Source organism: Labrus mixtus, chromosome 4 (assembly GCF_963584025.1).
Source record: "Labrus mixtus chromosome 4, fLabMix1.1, whole genome shotgun sequence".
NCBI classification, from domain to species: Eukaryota; Metazoa; Chordata; class Actinopteri; order Labriformes; family Labridae; genus Labrus; species Labrus mixtus.
In genome coordinates, this window is record NC_083615.1 from 2,741,505 (window position 1) to 2,760,499 (window position 18,995).

At 39.5% G+C, this 18,995-nt stretch overlaps 2 protein-coding genes and 1 long non-coding RNA gene across 3 annotated transcripts in view; all 3 read right to left on the bottom strand.

Annotated features, from left to right (window-relative positions):
• The window catches only part of polr3b (polymerase (RNA) III (DNA directed) polypeptide B), a 29,904-nt gene extending 24,653 nt beyond the window's left edge, over nucleotides 1-5,251 (bottom strand). Inside the window, exons 1-9 of the mRNA XM_061035145.1 lie at nucleotides 5,076-5,251; nucleotides 4,765-4,797; nucleotides 3,696-3,752; nucleotides 3,545-3,609; nucleotides 2,936-3,011; nucleotides 2,013-2,113; nucleotides 1,757-1,848; nucleotides 1,546-1,663; nucleotides 712-820 (exon numbers count right to left, since the gene is read on the bottom strand). Of these exons, the coding sequence (XP_060891128.1) occupies nucleotides 712-820; nucleotides 1,546-1,663; nucleotides 1,757-1,848; nucleotides 2,013-2,113; nucleotides 2,936-3,011; nucleotides 3,545-3,609; nucleotides 3,696-3,752; nucleotides 4,765-4,797; nucleotides 5,076-5,147 (723 nt within the window). The 5' untranslated portion in view covers nucleotides 5,148-5,251. The remainder of the gene's footprint in view (nucleotides 1-711; nucleotides 821-1,545; nucleotides 1,664-1,756; nucleotides 1,849-2,012; nucleotides 2,114-2,935; nucleotides 3,012-3,544; nucleotides 3,610-3,695; nucleotides 3,753-4,764; nucleotides 4,798-5,075) is intronic.
• Nucleotides 5,252-5,848: 597 nt separating this feature from the next.
• Nucleotides 5,849-10,680, bottom strand: endouc (endonuclease, polyU-specific C). The gene is made up of 8 exons (XM_061035144.1): nucleotides 10,537-10,680; nucleotides 10,326-10,382; nucleotides 10,142-10,241; nucleotides 9,950-10,061; nucleotides 9,737-9,858; nucleotides 7,853-7,965; nucleotides 7,518-7,668; nucleotides 5,849-7,395 (listed from the first exon to the last, which is right to left on the bottom strand). Exons 1-8 carry the CDS (start codon nucleotides 10,545-10,547, stop codon nucleotides 7,120-7,122), a joined length of 942 nt encoding a protein of 313 aa, XP_060891127.1. The 5' UTR covers nucleotides 10,548-10,680; the 3' UTR covers nucleotides 5,849-7,119.
• On the bottom strand, nucleotides 8,464-9,730 carry LOC132972369 (uncharacterized). Its single transcript, XR_009672903.1, has 2 exons — nucleotides 8,720-9,730; nucleotides 8,464-8,515 (listed from the first exon to the last, which is right to left on the bottom strand). It is a non-coding gene; the product is annotated as an uncharacterized LOC132972369 (long non-coding RNA).
• Nucleotides 10,681-18,995: the final 8,315 nt, after the last annotated feature.

Here is an 18,995-nt window from a genome sequence, read left to right on the forward strand (position 1 = left end):
AGATTATTTTATCAGAGAGACATGTTTTGAATAGAGTAATAAATAAAGTTTAAGGACTTTTTATTGACTCAAACTGGACTAAAATGTTTTTAGTTGTCAACTTAAACTAGACTAAATCACTCAAATATGACTCAAACTTATACACATTATCGTCTAGAGCAGTGCTTCCCAAAGTGTGGGCTGTGGCCCCCTGGTGGGCCGTGTGGGTACTGCAGGTGGGCCGCGAAAAGCCCTCCACCAATTTTAAAAATAAATATCGCAATAATGATTCACCATGAGTCAACCCTTTAAGTGATTAGTAAGGCGTGTCATGACTATTCATGGACATAATGTTTAGTAAACCTTTGTGTCTATCGTGCCATAATCTTGTCCAATAATTGACCCTAACTGAAAGTTATAGCTGTAGTCATAAAGATAAATGTATAATGGGCCCCGGAGTAATTTTGTATTTCAAAGCGGGCCGCGGCAGTCTTAAGTTTGGGAGAGGTTGGCCTAGAGATTAAGACTGAGATGTAATCATTGGCTGCCAAAATGAACTCTTTAGAACAGACCACATAAAAGGTTACACAATTACAAAAAAAGTTACTTTGGAAACAAACGGAAGCTTCTGTTCGTGCTTCTAGAGCAACTTCATGAAAAACAGCTCCGTCCACATTTATTCAACGGTCTTCTAGCACCCTCTACTGGCCTCGGAGTATAATTGCGCTGTACCTTGAATATGATGGCAATAGGGGCGTCCTCTGACAGCGTGTTGTGCCTCAAGTAGAATCTTCCTTGTTTGACAATCATATTGGTTCTGCTTTTCTTTTCATGAGTGGAGCTGGAAGAAAAGAAAAAAGCAGGAGAGAAACTGAAGGTTAGACAAAGACAGTTTCCCCAAACACGAGAATTGAGAACTATTGAAAACAAGCAGACTAACTCTGTGCTGTGGAACAAGATTAACTCATAATATATAAATCGATTGTCTTCCATGGATACTATAGAATGATTTTTGTATGGGTTGTACCGTGTTTGTTTCATGAGCACGGTTTCTAATACAAATTCCTCTTCATTGTTTTGTTTTGATGTACCGGTAGCTTCAACACCAGACACTAAAACATGTCTGTGTAAGGTTTGATACTGCACTGCTATGTGACTTTATTTGTAGATTTGTTCTGCAGAGAGGGAGTGGGCCTCCTTTACACTAATAAACAACGCGGGACAAGACATGATCTAATGTGACAACAGTGCTCAAGACTAAAAAAGGGTAACCCCCAGAAAAACAAGATGAAAATAAGCCATCAGTAAAAAACAGAGTGAATAGAAACCAAAGGACATAATAAACCATGAATCAATCAAACTCAATTTAAAATTTGCCATCAGAAAAAAAAAAAAAAAGATAAAAACATCCATAAATAGTCAACAAATAATAAAGTATCGGTGCTGTATTTTTCTAAGTGGTGACCTCACTGATGGCTGCTGGGACAAAGCTGTTCGGGTATCATTAGGTTTTAAAGATTTTGGTATTTTATATGAAAGTCCAGATGGGAGAAGCTTAAATGTAACCTGGTAACTGAGGCTCCGACTGCACCCTTCCTGTCCTGCTCCACAATGATTCGATTCTTGGACAGCTGCTCTTGGATCAGAATGACTTTCTCTTGACCTTTCACAATAAAATAACCGCCTGTGAAGAAAATTAGAGAACAGGAAAGTTAGGGGGGGAAAATGTTGATAAATATGAAGTTTTTTTTTTCTAAATATTTAATCTTGTGAATACCTGGATCCAGAGGACATTCATTAAGTTTTGCAAACTCCATAGGTGTCTTTCCTGTGAGAACACAGTTGGAGCTCCGCAGCATGATTGGCATCCTGTGAAAAGACAAATTAAGATTTGCTTACATTTCTTATACGTTTCTGACTTTTTTTTTTGAAGAATCTAAAAAAAAGCTGAGAAGAGCAGCATTTTGCTTATGCCAAGTTTAGTCTTCAAACAGGCAGGATGTTACTCTGTGGGACCCAAAAAGACTAACTACCTTCCGATGGGCAAAGCATTGCGGATGATTCTCTGACTGCCACGAGTGTACTCTATGTCCACTGTGATGGGCGCCGAGTACGTCATGTCTCTGAGTCGACACTGGGAAAAAGAAGACAGGAGGTTATTTTGTTTTGTATATTTTGCTTTGATCAGAGTTGCTGGTAATATATTTTTTGTTTTATGTTACCTAATACAAGAATGATTTATTGAAGGGAACTTGTGTGGCAGTTTCTGTTTCATTCTTATTGTTTATTTATAAGGTGGTTTAGTTTAATACTTTTAAATCCTTTGTGTTGGTTTGGTTTTTTTGACAATAAGTGTGGTGACTTTAAATAACAAACGAAACGACTTGTGCCAGGGACAGCCTGGCTGGCACTCCAGAAAACAAACAAATTAAATTAAAAGTCCTGAAAAAGATGTTCTAATTTTTTATGTTATTGTGATATTTCACCAAAATTATTACCATTTAAAACCCAACAGGGCTTCAACTTATACATTAAATGATCCATTCAGGAGTGTTCAATGAAAATAATTCATTAGTAATTCAATCCACCTAATGTCAAACTATATTAATTATTGTATCATGTTGAAAGTCTCTAAAACTAGAGATGCACTGATAGTGAAAATCAGGGCTGTTTCCCATACCAACGTTTAATAAAAACATTTACAGACAATAACTGCTGCCAATGTTTTTTGTTTTTTTTTGATTACGTCGTTCTTTTGGTGTAAGACTCCCACGTTGCCAATATTTTCTCTAATGTTTGACAATAATCAGAGTTTTCCAACAGCTGACTTCCTCTGCCCAATAAAAAAAAAACACTGAATTATTTCTCCCCAATAGGAAAAACAGATTACTGTTAGTAACTTTCATAGATAACCATGGTTCATGTGTTCAACTGTTACACCACAACGTAAGCTCACCTCATGAGGAGACACTGGTCTGGTTACGTTGAAGCTTTCTTCAACATCAGGCATGCCTACATAGATATTGAGGTATCTGAAAGGACAACATGACAATATTTACATAAATAATATTAACATGTATTGTAGTGGCTATTTGTTTAAAAAAAAAAAGTCTAAATAAACTAATATCAAACATAATCAAATGACCACTGATGCACCATGGGGGATGTGATGTACGCAGGCAAAAGAAATCCAACGTCCATGCAAGAGATCTGAAGAAAATCGTGGCTCCTGCTGCCTCTCATAGTCCCACCCAGGTGCATGCTGGTCCTCTACCTGCCTCTTACCTAAATAACCTCTGGTGCCCACAGTGTTACCCAAATACCAAACAAAAATACTAATGCAAAACTAAATTTACTAAACAAATAACTAGCAGAAGAAAATATCACTCAAAATCTATTTTAAATAAAGAAAACATAATAATTAAATAAACAACACAACACAAATATAAGTAAACTAAATACCAAAACTAATTCTAACAACAATTAAATTGCTCCGACATGTATTATGGGGCGTCAGCTGTCAGATTACACTTCAATGCACAAGAACACAGTCTGTGTGACTTACTTGAGGTACCACATTGGATCTGCATCACTTGTGATCTTTTCATTTGCTTTCATTATCTTCTTTATCTGGATAACAAACACATTAGTTTTGAAGTTAAGATGCAGCCGAAACAGATAAAGCATCATAATGATCGCTCAGATTGTGTTTTTACCTCCACGTTGATAAAATAGTTGAACGAGTCGATGTGTTGCTTCACCAATCCTTTCACCTGGAAAACAGAGGGAACAGGTCTAAAAAATGACATGGAAACTCAAGTGAAATAAATAGTTTGCAATGTTTGTCTGAAGAGGTGGGAAATAACTGCTTCTGCTTAGACTAGGTAAAAAAAAGTCTAGATATAAGTGATGACTGCAAACAATGTTACGGTACTTAAGAGTCTTTCTCTTTATAGTTAAAGGGTTTATGAGGCTGCTTATCAATGATCAGGATCTTAAGTACGGCCAGCGGAAAATTATTATTTTCAGTTTTTCAATTGTTTCCTCAATTATTCAGTTTGTTGGTTGGTTCTTAAAATAACCTTCATTAGTGAAAAATATAAATTCAAGATGATGTTTTTAATAGTCTTGCTTTGAAAACAACCCAAATGTATTCAGTTGAATAATAATAATATTATTAATAATAATAATAATAATAATAAATTAGATTTATATAGCGCTTTTCTAAATACTCAAAGACACTTTGACAGGAAACAACAAAAAACAAAGCAAAAACTAAGAGAACAATACAACACAGAAGTAGTGTGGAGGGAAGAGGATGAGAGTCAGTTTGATGAAAAGGTGAGTTTTTAGGGATTTTTGTAGGAAGTGAGTGTGGGGGAGTCTCTGATGTTTTTAGGGAGAGAGTTCCAGAGGGTGGGAGTGGCAATGGAAAGTCTGTTTTGGTGATTTGTTTAATGTGTTTGTTGAAAGAAAGGGTTTGGTCGACGATGACCCCGAGGTGATATCCTACATAAATAGATACATAGAGTACTCAGTTATGATACTGGCAACATATAATGTGGATCTCTTTTTAAGAGTATATCAAAATATAACATTGATGAAAATCATAGCTGATTAATTGAATAGTTGACGTAAAACTGTTGAGCCCTTTGTTAAGGCTTTTAGATTGAAGAAGGTCCATTGTTTATTGTTTTATCATTTATAACAACATCATTTAACAAGAGCGAGGCTTTATAGACTTTAAAGAGGACACATTTCAGTGTAATGCATTTGCAATGTTACCTTTAGGAAGGCTGGCAACAGTTTCCATTTTTCCTGTCAAGAGAACAAAAACATGATTTCACAGCAGGTTTAATGTTTCATCAGTTTTATAGAAGCAACTTGACACCTTTCACACTGTAGTAAAATATAAATGTGAGACTTTACTGCCAATCACTATATTCAAGTATAAAAGTGAAACAACGTACGCAGTTTGTTGTTTATTCCTCCACACTGTGTGTAATGTTTGGCTGTGCTGTTAGCCACTATGCTAGTTTCTCTGCACTCGTGGTGTGAAACTTTTCCTCATTTTTCACTTTAAACTCAAAACTCACCGCTACAGTGTTGACAGGAGCCGCCAGCTCCTGCGGAGTCATGTCACAAAACTCCCCTCCAAATGCCTCCATCTTTATTTCTACTGTTCAACAGTAAAAAAATATGAAACTCTGGTCATAACATAAGTGTTGTTTATCGGCGCCGGAAGTCGCCGCAACACGCGTTCCACTCGTGTGTTCCACTATAAAACGTCCGTGCTGGCAGACCCACACACAATGTTCGTGTGGAGTTCCACTTCTAATCTTATTAATATTTTACAGTCTATGCTTATTGTTTATAGTGTATGTTTATAAAAAGCTAAAGTGCAATTCCTCCCCGTCAGAGGGAGCATATCAGATCTCCAAAATAACATTCTTCCACCATCTTCTTCCTCGATTGTTGTTTCAGATATCCAAATGAATAAAGTATTACATATTTCCATGATGTAATTTTGCATATCCATAAAAATAAAAAAGAAATAGACATCTGAAAAGGTAGTTTTTCCTAGGAAGAACAGATATACTGAATGCTCATTATGAATAAGAAGAATGATGTTCTAGATAAAGCCCAATTCAGTGAATGACAAACGTGTCACATTTGTTCTTTCGAGAAATGTTGCTGTAGAATGTTATTATATCTATATATATAGAGAGAGATATATGTGTGTGTGTGTGTGTGTGTGTGTGTGTGTGTGTGTTTAATTACAAGTCTTACCCGTGAAAATACAGTTTTTACTAGAATGTTGTTATGAGACAGGAGATGTTTACCTTCAAAGTTAAGTGGAAAGAAAACAATCAATCAATCAATTTTTATTTGTATAGCATCAACTCATAACAAGTGTTATCTCGAGACACTTTACATAAAGCAGGTAAAAGACCTTACTCATTGTTATGTTACAAAAAGCAGGTAAAAGACCTTACTCATTGTTATGTTACAAAAAGCAGGTAAAAGACCTTACTCATTGTTATGTTACATAAAGCAGGTAAAAGACCTTACTCATTATGTTACAAAAAGCAGGTAAAAGACCTTACTCATTATGTTACAAAAAGCAGGTAAAAGACCTTACTCATTATGTTACAAAAAGCAGGTAAAAGACCTTACTCATTATGTTACATAAAGCAGGTAAAAGACCTTACTCATTATGTTACAAAAAGCAGGTAAAAGACCTTACTCATTATGTTACAAAAAGCAGGTAAAAGACCTTACTCATTGTTATGTTACATAAAGCAGGTAAAAGACCTTACTCATTATGTTACAAAAAGCAGGTAAAAGACCTTACTCATTATGTTACAAAAAGCAGGTAAAAGACCTTACTCATTATGTTACAAAAAGCAGGTAAAAGACCTTACTCATTATGTTACATAAAGCAGGTAAAAGACCTTACTCATTATGTTACAAAAAGCAGGTAAAAGACCTTACTCATTATGTTACAAAAAGCAGGTAAAAGACCTTACTCATTGTTATGTCACATAAAGCAGGTAAAAGACCTTACTCATTATGTTACAAAAAGCAGGTAAAAGACCTTACTCATTATGTTACAAAAAGCAGGTAAAAGACCTTACTCATTATGTTACATAAAGCAGGTAAAAGACCTTACTCATTATGTTACAAAAAGCAGGTAAAAGACCTTACTCATTGTTATGTTACATAAAGCAGGTAAAAGACCTTACTCATTATGTTACAAAAAGCAGGTAAAAGACCTTACTCATTATGTTACAAAAAGCAGGTAAAAGACCTTACTCATTGTTATGTTACAAAAAGCAGGTAAAAGACCTTACTCATTGTTATGTTACATAAAGCAGGTAAAAGACCTTACTCATTATGTTACATAAAGCAGGTAAAAGACCTTACTCATTATGTTACAAAAAGCAGGTAAAAGACCTTACTCATTATGTTACAAAAAGCAGGTAAAAGACCTTACTCATTATGTTACAAAAACAGGTAAAAGACCTTACTTAAAACCCCCTTAGTGCATTTTAAACCAAACATCTACATATTTTTGTCTGAGATTCATGGATATATTGATATATGGGAGCATAACTTCGCATCACAGGGTTCTGCACTTCAGTGTGAGTCCTGTCTAATATGCCGGCTGTTGCTGCTTTGCAGTTTGGGGTATGCCGTCCCAAGGGAGCGTCCATGTCTGATGACCACAAGCTCAATCTGACACTGGTCGATGTTGACCAGCACGGTGGTGCTCCTCTCTGTGTTCATGAGGAAGACGACGGTGAAGATGGCCATTTCGAACTCAGGGCTCGTCCCGATAAAGGCGCTGCCAACGGGCTTCACCAAACCGTGCCAGCTGAACTGGAGGTTCAGGACGTGGTCGTCTTGATCGGGCTGCAGACAGAATTACATCAAATGTTGATTTAGAAGAATAATTGGAGACACAACCCGTGGAGAATAAAATAAACGGTTTAACTTCTTATAGAAAGACATTCATCCTCGATTGTTGTACATACTAAGTCATGATCCCTGGCCTTGTATCCCTTGTAGTCCAAGTTGCTGTTTTTTTCTTGCAGGTAGAACTGGACCCAGTTGTGAAAACCAACAATTTCTGTTCCAGATTTTGTCTCTCCGACAAAGACATGCTCAAATCCACTGGAGTCCAGGCTGGTGAATGTTTTAATGAAGAAAATAAAAGACAAAAAATATGACTTCATAACACCTTCAATAAACATTTTACATAAAATTGTGGTTGACTATACTCACTTATATGATTGCTGTTTGTTCATTCAATGATATAAATAAAAACCATTCAACAAATAGAACATATCAGGATGTTTGGGCGTCTCACTTTGCGTTTCTCTGTCTGCGGTAGAGCTGGAACCAGATCAGGTGCAGCTGACTCTTAAAAATCCTCAGGATGGAGCTGGACTTTCCTTTGCTCACCAGGTACCTCTGAGCACGCTGTGGAGAACATACAGCTAGAAATATGCACATTGCTACAAACCAGACTCTCTCAAAATAGAATAAATCAACTACACATATAAATATTAGTATACATATTATTATTTTTAACTTATTAGAACACGTCTGTGACTTCACACCAATTATACCATGTTCTATGTGAATCTAATAATGACACAAAAAATTAAAGTATTTATCTGTAAATAAATCAAACAGGAAGTTCTCATATACTTTGTCTGATCTATTTGATTTTGTTCAGAATAGTTATTGCAGAGGGAATGAAGGACTTTTTGTAGATGTTTTTCCGGGCCAGAGGAACTTGCTGCCTGATGGCAGTAACTGGAAGGATAGCGCCTCCTACTGCAAGGACTAAGTACTACACAATGCTCAATTTGCTCCAAATGTCACAGGTGTCATGACAGTGCCAGCCTGAACTGCTCTACGTAAATATTTTCTGTGATCTTCATTACGTTGCCTATTTCAACATGCCAGTACTACCACAAATCGAACTGCACAGCCTGCTGCTTAGCCACGTTCCGCAGCTGCTGCACTCCCGCGGTCGCGACACACCCCGACATGCGAGGGCCCTTCATCACCGCTTGCGGTTTTAATTATCTTTGTAACTGTATTTTATCCCTGTTGCATTCATAACTGTGCTGTATTTATAACTGAACTGTTTTCTTTTTATCTTTATCTCTGTTTCTAAAAGCCTCCCGTGGACAGGTGTTGCAAATTAGCATTTTGCTATAAGCACTAAGAGCAGTGCATCTGGAACTTGTGCATGGTTAAATGTTACAGCACCAATGTTACTGTATGTCCATGTTAAATAAACAAACACATAAATAAATAAATAAAAAGTAGAAAATGGCGCTGGCGTTGTCGGCCCTTGGTCTTTTAATGGAAAAAGAAAAGAATAGGCAGAGGTGACAAATAAGGAGAAACCGCACTAATGGGTGAAAGCATGGAGACTACAGCGGCATGCTCAAGAGCTTTCCCGAACCAGTGTTGAAAGCTGGAGTAATTTGAAACCTCCTAAGAGCCAATCAGAGAGATTCCTCTCACTGACCGCCGATCTCCTTGGTGTGTCAGGGCCTTTAGCCGTCTGACCCCGCCCCCTCTCTGGGAGGGCTTGGGTTGCTCTGACTTTCTTGCACCATGCCGTATTGTTTACGGTGAGAAGGCAGACTCAGAGGGCAGAACAAAGGGTTACCAGATTTTATGAAAAGTGGAGCAGACAGAAGATAAAGAGGATGGACTTTTATTGTATTTTGTATAGTATGATACCTTTACATTTGTTTTTTTAAGGGCTAAAACTTTGGTATTTAAATGGTCCGTCTAACTGACTAACATGTCTTTCTTCCAAACACAACAAATACTCCCGGTCCACATTTCTCAACACATCCTCCTTGGGGGAAACCACAGAAGCCAACCCAGCATTCCTCAGCTGCACACAGATGTTTTCCCTTTTTTCCCCCCCATTATATAATTGTGAGGTAATGTGTTCATCGAGCAGTGAGACAGGAACAGACAAAAGTCCCTTTTAGAGTTCAGCCGCGGTCTTAAACCCACAAAATGTTGGAGAATTATAAACAGGAAACAACTAGGGAGGAAAGCTAAACAACCAGTAATGTACTTTTTTATATTTAAATGATTCTGATATTGAAAATACTGCCATAAATCAGGTAGAAGACATGAAGAGTAGTGCATCGAAACTAGTAAGTTAAGTGCTGAAGTCTTTTGTAAGGTGCACGCTGTAACATGTCAGATGTACCTTCATGACTTCTGTCTCTAAGACGGCATCCAGGAAGAGATTAATCTCAGTCCGCTCCTCAGCTGTAACATGTTCAGCCGTGCCAGTGGAGTGCTCATAGTTGTCCAGAAGTTTTGTGAACCCTGCAGACACATAAATCACATTTTTAAAAGGAGAAGTCAGTAAATGAGCCTTCATATTTTAGTGGAGAAGAAGCAAAAAAAAAACACTTACTGGAGAAAGTGTTTATGTTGTTCAGTTTGGTTTCATTAACGCTGGAGAACAGAGGCAGTGAGGCGTGATCCTGAACAACATGGTTGCCCTGGTTTACAAAACCTGCTCGACCCTGTAAGGTTCAAACACAGAACAAAATCGTTGTAGTGACAGAGGTTAAGTGTTGCCTGAATGTGGCTATAGCGTCCATACCTGAGTAGAGATTGTGTAGTCAACAGCAGGTGTCATTCTGTTCACATCCAGCGTCCACAGCTCGTTAAAAAGAGTGGAAAGTTCCAGGTTTACAGCTGGTCTGTGATACACAGTCAGACAGGAGAGATGCAGAAACTGACAAAAGACAATAAGTCAAGACAAAAGATCTTATTAGCTACTGTACCTTGCTGCATTTAGTCCAGTGGGGAACAATGTAAGGAAGAAAACAACTCCACAGAACCTGTGAAGCACACATTTGACACATTTTCAATAAAAAATAAAATAGGAATAAAAAGGTAATTGTTTTAAAATAATCTGCTCTATTCTCTATCAATATCAACTGAACTTGTCTCCAGGGTTGACATCATTATCAGATCAATAATAAAAACACAAACCGTGCAGCCATGGTTGTCGCAGACTCTCACTGACTCAGCTTGAACAACAGTGAGGCATCTCTGCAAGTCAAGTTTCTACAAGCAAATCAAGACTCCACCCGCAACAACTGTTACAGGCATTAGAGGGAAAAAATATTCTGCAAGTGAAAACGTTTTCTTTAAACAGCCACCAGATGGCGCTTGTCTCTTTGGTTAGATGCACTTTAAATAGATGTGTAGTACTACAGATGTCGATTAGGCAATCATAACTTTGAAGACATTACGTGTTGGACCACAGCAGACCGGGGCAAATAGAAAGACAAGATGTCCAACCGTGATCCACCACAAACACCAGACCAGTTATAAAAACCGTAAATAACATTTCCTCTGCTTTAAAATCAAGACTGCAAATGCTTAGGCTATATCACGTTTATTTTTAAATTCTGACACTTTATTTCTAAAATGCATCATAAATGTCAACATCACAAAAAAATGATCAGTTGCAAGGTGTGCAACCAAAAGTCTAGATATAAAACAGCCTTGGGAGGCCCTTAAAACTGTTTGGCAATCAACAGCCTATTAAATCAATATTATTTTTAGCTTCCAGTTAAAAGAGTCACACTCAAAAGGCGTTAGTGGTAAAAAAAAGACTAAGAGGATAGTCCATACTTATTAGCCCTAATATTATTATTAGTATTGTTATTTGTGAGACTCCTTGAGGCCTACGTCATCATTAGACGTTTGTATAGAACGTGACGTCACAGTCATAATCTTTACATCCTGTTTCTTCATTTGAAAATAAACAACCCTCCTAATGGTCAGAAAATAAATTTCTCCGCTTTCACTCGACGATTTCTTCAGGAAAGAGAGATTAAACGGCGAGTTTTCACAAAAAAACACTCCCCTTTTCTTGAGCTGACACGAGGATACCAAAAATACAAAGGACAAACCTTGGAGTGCATCTTCAACCACAATCAGCTGAAACATAGAACACTTCATTTTCTGCAGCATGAGAAGTTCACAGCAGGATGAAGATGATCTACAGATTTTGATCACAAGGACTGGGAAAGATAAAACAGCACTGTAAAAAAAACAACTAGTTATGACTTTTAAAAAGTTAGTGTCCGGGTTGCTTTAAAAACTTAAAAAAGATAAGTTGAGATAAATTTGTGATTTTTCCAAAATAAAATGTTCTATAGTGAAATAAAATAAAGTTAAAGTTCTTGTGAGACTTGTGAGATTATCTAGTTGAGGCAAAATGCTCTTTAAATTTCTTTTGACTTGAAATCCAAAGTTAAAATAGTTTATCAAAAGTTGAATCCATCTAAAATATTGAGTTAAATGAATTAATCAATTTAAATTGAATATATATATTTATATTTTAGTCAACTTAAAGGCTTTATATGCGATTTTTCACACTTAAATATAATATAAATCAAGTATATCCTCTGAAAATAACTCTGTGAGTCATGACTGTCTACAATGGGTGTAACACCCGAGTCCCACTGTCTGTGATGTTTTCAGAGTTTTCAGAGTCCTATCTTCACTTTGTTTACATCGTCGGGACGGCCGGCTGACTCCTCCCCTCGCGAATAAAAGTTGTTTAATTGAGGGACTAGAGAAAAGAAGAATAACATACTGTACTCACTGCTTAACTGTGTTTCTAGCTTACGATGCACGCCTGTTAACTTCTGTAGCACGGCCACGATATGCCGTAGCCTGCGGTAGCACAGTAGTGCTAAGGTGCTAATGTTTATGCGCCTCTCGGACGGAGCCAGTGGCTGTATTCCCAATATAGTAAAAGAGGCGGGACATTTCCGAGAACCGTGCTGAGCAACTGACCAATAACGACAGAGCGGATCGGCAGACCAATCAGAGCAGACTTGGCCCACGTGGGGTCTAACAGTGGGGGCTCAGCAGAGCGTAGCTGACAGACTCAGAGTGTAGAGGGAGCAAGGAGGAGCAGTACATGAAAACAGACACTTTCTTCTGACTTTAGCTATTGTGAACGTACAAAAGTAGGTACATAGATTAAATATACGAAGACCAAAAAGGGCATAATATGGGCTCTTTAAATCAGTCCAGTGTATACATTTTTTAGTGATTCACTTGTGGAAACTTTCAACTCCCTTCCAAATACAAATTAAAAAAAAATAAATAAAAATCTCTACAGGTTATTCGTTTTATCATAGAAACCAACCAACTTTAGTTCTTCAACCTTTGATAGCAGATCAGATCAAACCCAACCAAGAATGTGCAAAAAACAGTTGTCCTTCTTTTGCTGCATTTATCATTCATCGGTCACTTTTCTCAGTATTTTCAGATGCAATAAACATATAAAATCAGGTAATTTACACACTTAATGAGGTGATCTTACTGAGGTAAAACAAACATTTCAGGAAAGATCTGTGAGACAATGTCCAAATATTTCTTGGAAGCTTTCAGAAAACTCCCGACCTCACAGCTTTACAAAGAAGTCTTTTTCTCAGTCCATGGACCCTTCAAGGGGCAGTGGTCACCACCGATATTCAATAGGTTCTTCTGTATGACTTTAAATGTATACTGTACTTCCTTTTGGTAGTCAATGTTAATTGCATACAGCAGACCCATGAGCATAACTACCATATGCTACCAATAGTCTTCATGCCATGCTGCTTGATCTGATGCAACAGGACGACCTCATCTTCTATCACCAGGAGGATGCTCACGTTCCTTTGTTATGCCGTCCTCAGTGTCTGTAGATTTACAAAAGACAGAAAAAATAGATATAGCTATAAATTGTTTGTAATACTCTGAGAAACAACATTTTTAGCCAGCAGATCCACCTATAATCCTTCACTCTGTGAGTGAACTGAGCACAGACACAAAATATGGCAGCACCCAGTAAGACCTCAGAGTTTCTCTCTTCCTGCAACCCTAGCCCTGTGGTATCACTTAGGGGAGTTTACAGTCAGCTGAATCAGCGCAAAGAAAACTTGACATAACATTGTGACAAAGTGGGTGAGAAGCTCTTCTCTTATTCACCACTTGTCACTTAAGTCTTTATTTAATATCAAATTACATCATTAATTACAGTTGTGTATTTAGCTTTAATTTATTTTTGCTTGTGTAACATTGCAGCACTTACTACTATCCCAGGTTTGTTTGTGTTAGCAATAAGTTACAGTTCACATCAAAGTATAAATTAACTTAAAGCAAACATACAGTCTTGACTTAGTTCAGTCATTTTTATTTAGTTTCTGGAACTGCAAATTATCATTGATTGTCTTATCCATACTTACCACTGTTTGTTCTTTTGTTCGGTTTCCCATGTCGTTCCACGCAGCTAAAAGGGAATAGCAGAGCACTTCCTTGTATGTAGTTAATTTGGCGTCCATTTTGTCTACCCCTTGTGTTGGTTTGGCCAAACCACTATATAAGTTCCCCTTTTGTCTCACTGTGTTAGGTCTGTTTTTTGAGTCCATACCTTAGTTGACATCTTGTTGTTTTAAATTTATATTAAGTTGACCTCTTTTATAGGCCTAGTTCTTATAATTTGGTTTGTAAACTAGAGGTACTTATGTGCATTTGGACATTGATGACGCTCTTAATTATGTATGGGTAAAGTCTGCCATTCTTGCTAAAAATAACTTTAACCCTGAGACTTGTAGGCAAAGATTCCGCTCCCTGGACGTCAACCCTGATGAGAGCCCTAAAGAGTTGTATGTGAGGCTCAAGGAGCTCTTTGGGAAATGGATCCAGTCAAAAGGTAAAAGCATCCAAGAAGTAAGTGAAATAATCATCCTACAACAATAATTGAGAATGTTGTCCCCTGAGCTTCAGGTATCGATCAAAGAGCATGCCACAGATTCAATAATGGAGGCTGCCAAGCTGGCCGATGTCTTTGTGGCTGAATGGAAAAAGGGTCAACCATGGAGCTACAAAGGACAGCCACAAACCAGCCCAACAGTTCCAACAGGGGGAAGCATCCAGTGCAGGTAAGCCTCTCATGTGGGAGGGGCCAGCCAGCTAGCAGGCCAACAAAACCCTCTAGCAAAAAGCTAATTTGTTATTTACATGGACTTGAAGGCCCTACTAAACCCATCTCAGCTAAGATGGCACAAATGTGCTTAAAAATGACTTTTATATTAAAATGCAAAACATTGAAGTTAATGGAACCATTCTTAGGGCCTTGCTTGACTCTGGGAGTGATTAGACACTGGTACACAGGAAATGTGTACCACCCAACATTGTCAGCAGCAGTGACACCATCCTTATCTGTTGTGTTCATGGAGACGAGAAGCCTTATCCAACAGCTGACATCTACATTAAGGTGAAACTTACCTTTTGAACATTGGGGTTGCTGATAATCTACCTTTTGATGCTGTTCTAGAAAGAGACCTACCAGTTCTTTTTGATTTGTTGGAGCCAGAACAAAGCAGAAAGTGTGACGCTGTGGTAAACAGAATGCAGGCCATGCAATCCAACAAGCTCCTTTGCAATGAGGAGTTGGAGACCACACCTGGGAAGTCTCGGAAAACCCGCAGACAGAAGGCACAAGAAATTCCAAAACACAGTGATGACACCACCAACCTGCACTGAGCCAGAAGTACCACTAGGGTTTCAAGTTCCAGGTAATATAAGTGATATGCAGAAAACTAATCCGTCTTTGGTCTCTCTTTTCCAGAAAGCAAAGGAGAAGGAGCCGGAAGCTGAGTTGGACATTACAAGTGATGAGTATATCCTGCAAAATGGCATCCTCTATCGTCAGCGTTGCAGCTAGAAACACCATACTTTCCTTGGGGCACTCAGTTCCCTGGGCTGGCCATCTGGGCCCGCAAAACCACAGCGCACATTAAAAACCATTTCCACTGGCCTGGCATGAGCAGACATGTTGCTCAGGTTTGTGAAAATTGCGTTCAGTGCCAAATAACATCTGCTAATACAGAGCTCAACTTCAACCACTACCCATTATTGGCACCCCATTTCAGCGCCTTGGGATGGACATTCTTGGTCCCGTAGAGAGAAGCAAAGCAGGAAACTGTTATATGTTGGTTATAACAGACTGTACTACCAACTATCCAGAAGTCTTTTCACTAAAGTCCATCCATGCTTTCTGTTTGGTACAGTTCTTTTCAAGGGCGGGCTTCCCTTGTGAAATATTAACTGATCAGGGAACTAACTTGATGTCTACTCTGCTGAAACAGGTGTACCAGTTACTGGGTATCAGGAGCCTCAGGACTACACCATATGTTCCTCAAACGGATGATGCTAACAAAGCGCTTTAACCAGACCCTGAAACAGATGCTCCGGAAGTTGGTAAATAACACTTGTACAGACTGGGATCAATGGCTGCCATACCTCCTTTTTTGCATACAGAGAAGTACCCCAATCCTCCACTGGTTTCTCTCATTTTGAACTTTTGTATAGACATGAAGTTCGGGGGTCGTTGGCACTGTTGAGAGATCTGGGAGGGGGAGGGTGGGATCTGTTAACATTGTATCCTATGTCATCCAGATGAGAGAGAGCGGCTGGAGAAAATGGGTGAGCTGGCCCAATTGCACGTGGCGGACGCCCAGCAGCAACAGAAGTCCTGGTACGACAAGCCAGCCAGGCAGAGATTCTTCGACCCAGGACAGAAAGTGCTGGTGCTAACAAACTGCTGGCTAAATGGCAAGGACCGTTCAAAATCCTAAAGAAACTTGGGCCTACCAGGTACCGACACCAAGGCACTCACGCTCCAGTAGGGTACTTCACATGAATCTCTTCAAAGAGTAGGTGCAGCAACCTGAAAGAAAAACAGAAGTGATGCTAATAAGTGTGCTGGATGAAGAAGTGGATGAGCAATACTTGCCTCTCTAGTGAACTGGTAGACCATGAGCTCACTAACCAATCAGACGGCCAACGGCTTCAGGTGAGATCTTTGAGGTGAGATCTAGATGACACTGTTGTTAGAGAACGTGCTTCTGTGAGAAGATTAAGTTACAGGATCGCTGAGCACCTGCTGGCCTCACTGAGGAGGGAGGTTAACCTGATGCCTTCCCTGGGGATCATCGAGGCTTCGAAGAGCTAGTGGTGTAACCCAGTGGTGCTTGTACTAAAGAAGGCTGGAAGCATAAGGTTCTGCATTGATTTCAGGTACCTGAATTAAATTTCTCTCTTTGATTCCTATCCAACACCAATAATGTATGAACTGCTTGAAAGGCATAACACTTGACCACAATAGATCTCTGCAAGGGTTATTGGCAGATTCCTCTCACCGATCGGTCACGGGAGCTGACAGCCTTCAGGACACCATGGGGCCCTTTCCAGTTCACAGTAATACCATTTGAGTTTCAGGGTGCTCCAGCAACTTTCCAGAAACTCATGGACCAGGTAATTTGTTATTTCTCTGGTTTTGCTGCAGCATATCTAGATGACATTGTCATTTACAGTAACACTTGGTAGGAACACCTGCAAGCTGTCTTGGATCGCCTTCATTCTGCCGGGCTGACTGTCAACCTAATGAAGTGGATCTTTGCTGCTGCAGAAACAAAGTACCTGGGCCACGTCATCTGCAATGGGGTTGTACGCCCTCATGTGAACAAAATCTAGGCCATAGAGTCCTGGCCCCTTGCCACAAATGAGGAAGGAGCTCCGATCTTTCTTGGGCTCTCAGGCTTCTATCACCGCTTCATACCCAATTTCTCCAACAGGGCAGCTCTTCTCACAGACTTGACTGGATCCCGGAGTTCCAATCAGATCCAGTGGACAGAGGCAGCAGCTTTCAGTGATATCCAGCAATCACTAAGTAAGCAACCTCTTCTGTACAGCCCAAACTTTGACGAACATTTTCGTCAGGGCTTTGGGAGCTGTGTTACTTCAGGATGATCAGTATCCAGTCGCCTACATCAGCCGGAAACTGTTCCCCAGAGAGGTTCGATATTTGACGGTAAAGAAGGAGGCACTGGCTATCAAGAGGGCCCTTGATTCCTTTCCGGTACTACCTTCTTGCTCAAGACTTCACCTTGGAGACAGATCACAAGGCCTGTTTGGTTTGTAAACTTGGTTTTCTATTTTTGGGTAAAATAAAAACCTACCTTTTCTTTTAACTTACTCCTGTGTCTCGTGCCTTACCGCTTGGTCCCTAACGGTCCCCCACAAGAGAATCCTTCTCACCAAGAGTGTTTATAAGACACACTACAAGTGAAGGCCTGTGTCTGGCCATGAAATGTTTGTCTGATTTCACCTATGGCTTTGATGATGTCACCAGTTGTAATAATCCCAATGGATTTCATTACCTACATAAAGATGTGGGTTCTTCTTCTTTTTTAGGCTTTGGTAGAGAAACCATCCAGTGGTGACGAGAAGACATACCACTATCTCCTCACACAGAAATGCGAGTGTTCTGAAGGTAAACTTTTTATGATTCTGAGAAAACACTGTACCAATTAAATAAGGAAAGTGGAGCTGTGCAATGTAACATACACTTGAAGAATCTGATCTGTGTTTCAGGATTATTCTCTGAATCGTTGCTCTGCCTGGTTTTGTCGGTGTGACGTAAAGGCAATGGCCCTCACTTATCAATTCGGTGTAGAAACCAGCGCAGATCCGAGAACTCATTGTACGACAGGGTCCATGTGGGACCTATGAAACGTGCGTCTCTGGCTGCTGTTGGGCCACGCAGGCTTAGGACAGTCAAACCATGGACTTGGGCCTTTTGAGTTATTTAATGAGATCTCAAAGAGGCCTAAAAGGACTCTTTATCCCAGAATTCCCTGCGGTACTACACACCTACATGTGACGTACAGCGGGGACCGGAACCTGAGGGAGACCCCACAGGAAGGCGGCCAGGTGACAAAACTCTGAGACTCCCCTCGTTCTATCTCTTTCCACGCGCTGACTTGAAGTGCTCGGAGACCAAAGCTCACCTCCTGTTTTCTGCAACAATCTTCCTTTGTTTTAAGTTTTGGCGTGCAGGTAATCCGCGGCCGGCAGTGTTCCAACTTCCGAGCTCGGATTGTCCAGTGAACGCATCTCAGTTTCTCGGAGAGCGTTAGGCTATAACAGATTATCAGAAAGATAACGGTCTTATTCCGTCCTGCGGCTGCGGGAGAAAATCTCGCCGAAAAAAAGCTCTCTGTTCAGATAAAAAATGAATGAATAGGATCTCTGCTGAGAACATGCGTGTTAGTTTAAATCCAACTCTTCTGTCCTGACTGAGGGTACAAACGTCCAAAGTATTCAGTGGTAGGTTGAAAAAACAACACAATATTGGCTGTTGATCAAGGCTGGATCCTCTATCCGTTAAGCTAGCGTTAGCCTCGATGCTCAGAGGTGTATTGAAAAATGGCTAGTCCTGTGCAATTAGCGTTAGCCGCGATGCTAACAAGATACATGTAAAATGTCATATGCCACTGCTAATCAGTTAGCTTTTGTGTTGTGAAAAATGTAGTATTTATTCAGGCTTTTTGTGATCTGTAAGAGCAAAGGTTTGACACCATGAAGGGTTCCACAGTATG

What these genes read in the sequence shown, in the direction of transcription:
- endouc (XM_061035144.1), bottom strand. An exon ending in CAACATAAACACTTTCTCCA is followed by an intron (nt 9,859 to 9,949) that starts GTAAGTGTTTTT and finishes ATGTGTCTGCAG; the next exon opens with GGTTCACAAAACTTCTGGAC. An exon ending in CGCAGACAGAGAAACGCAAA is followed by an intron (nt 7,669 to 7,852) that starts GTGAGACGCCCA and finishes AACATTCACCAG; the next exon opens with CCTGGACTCCAGTGGATTTG.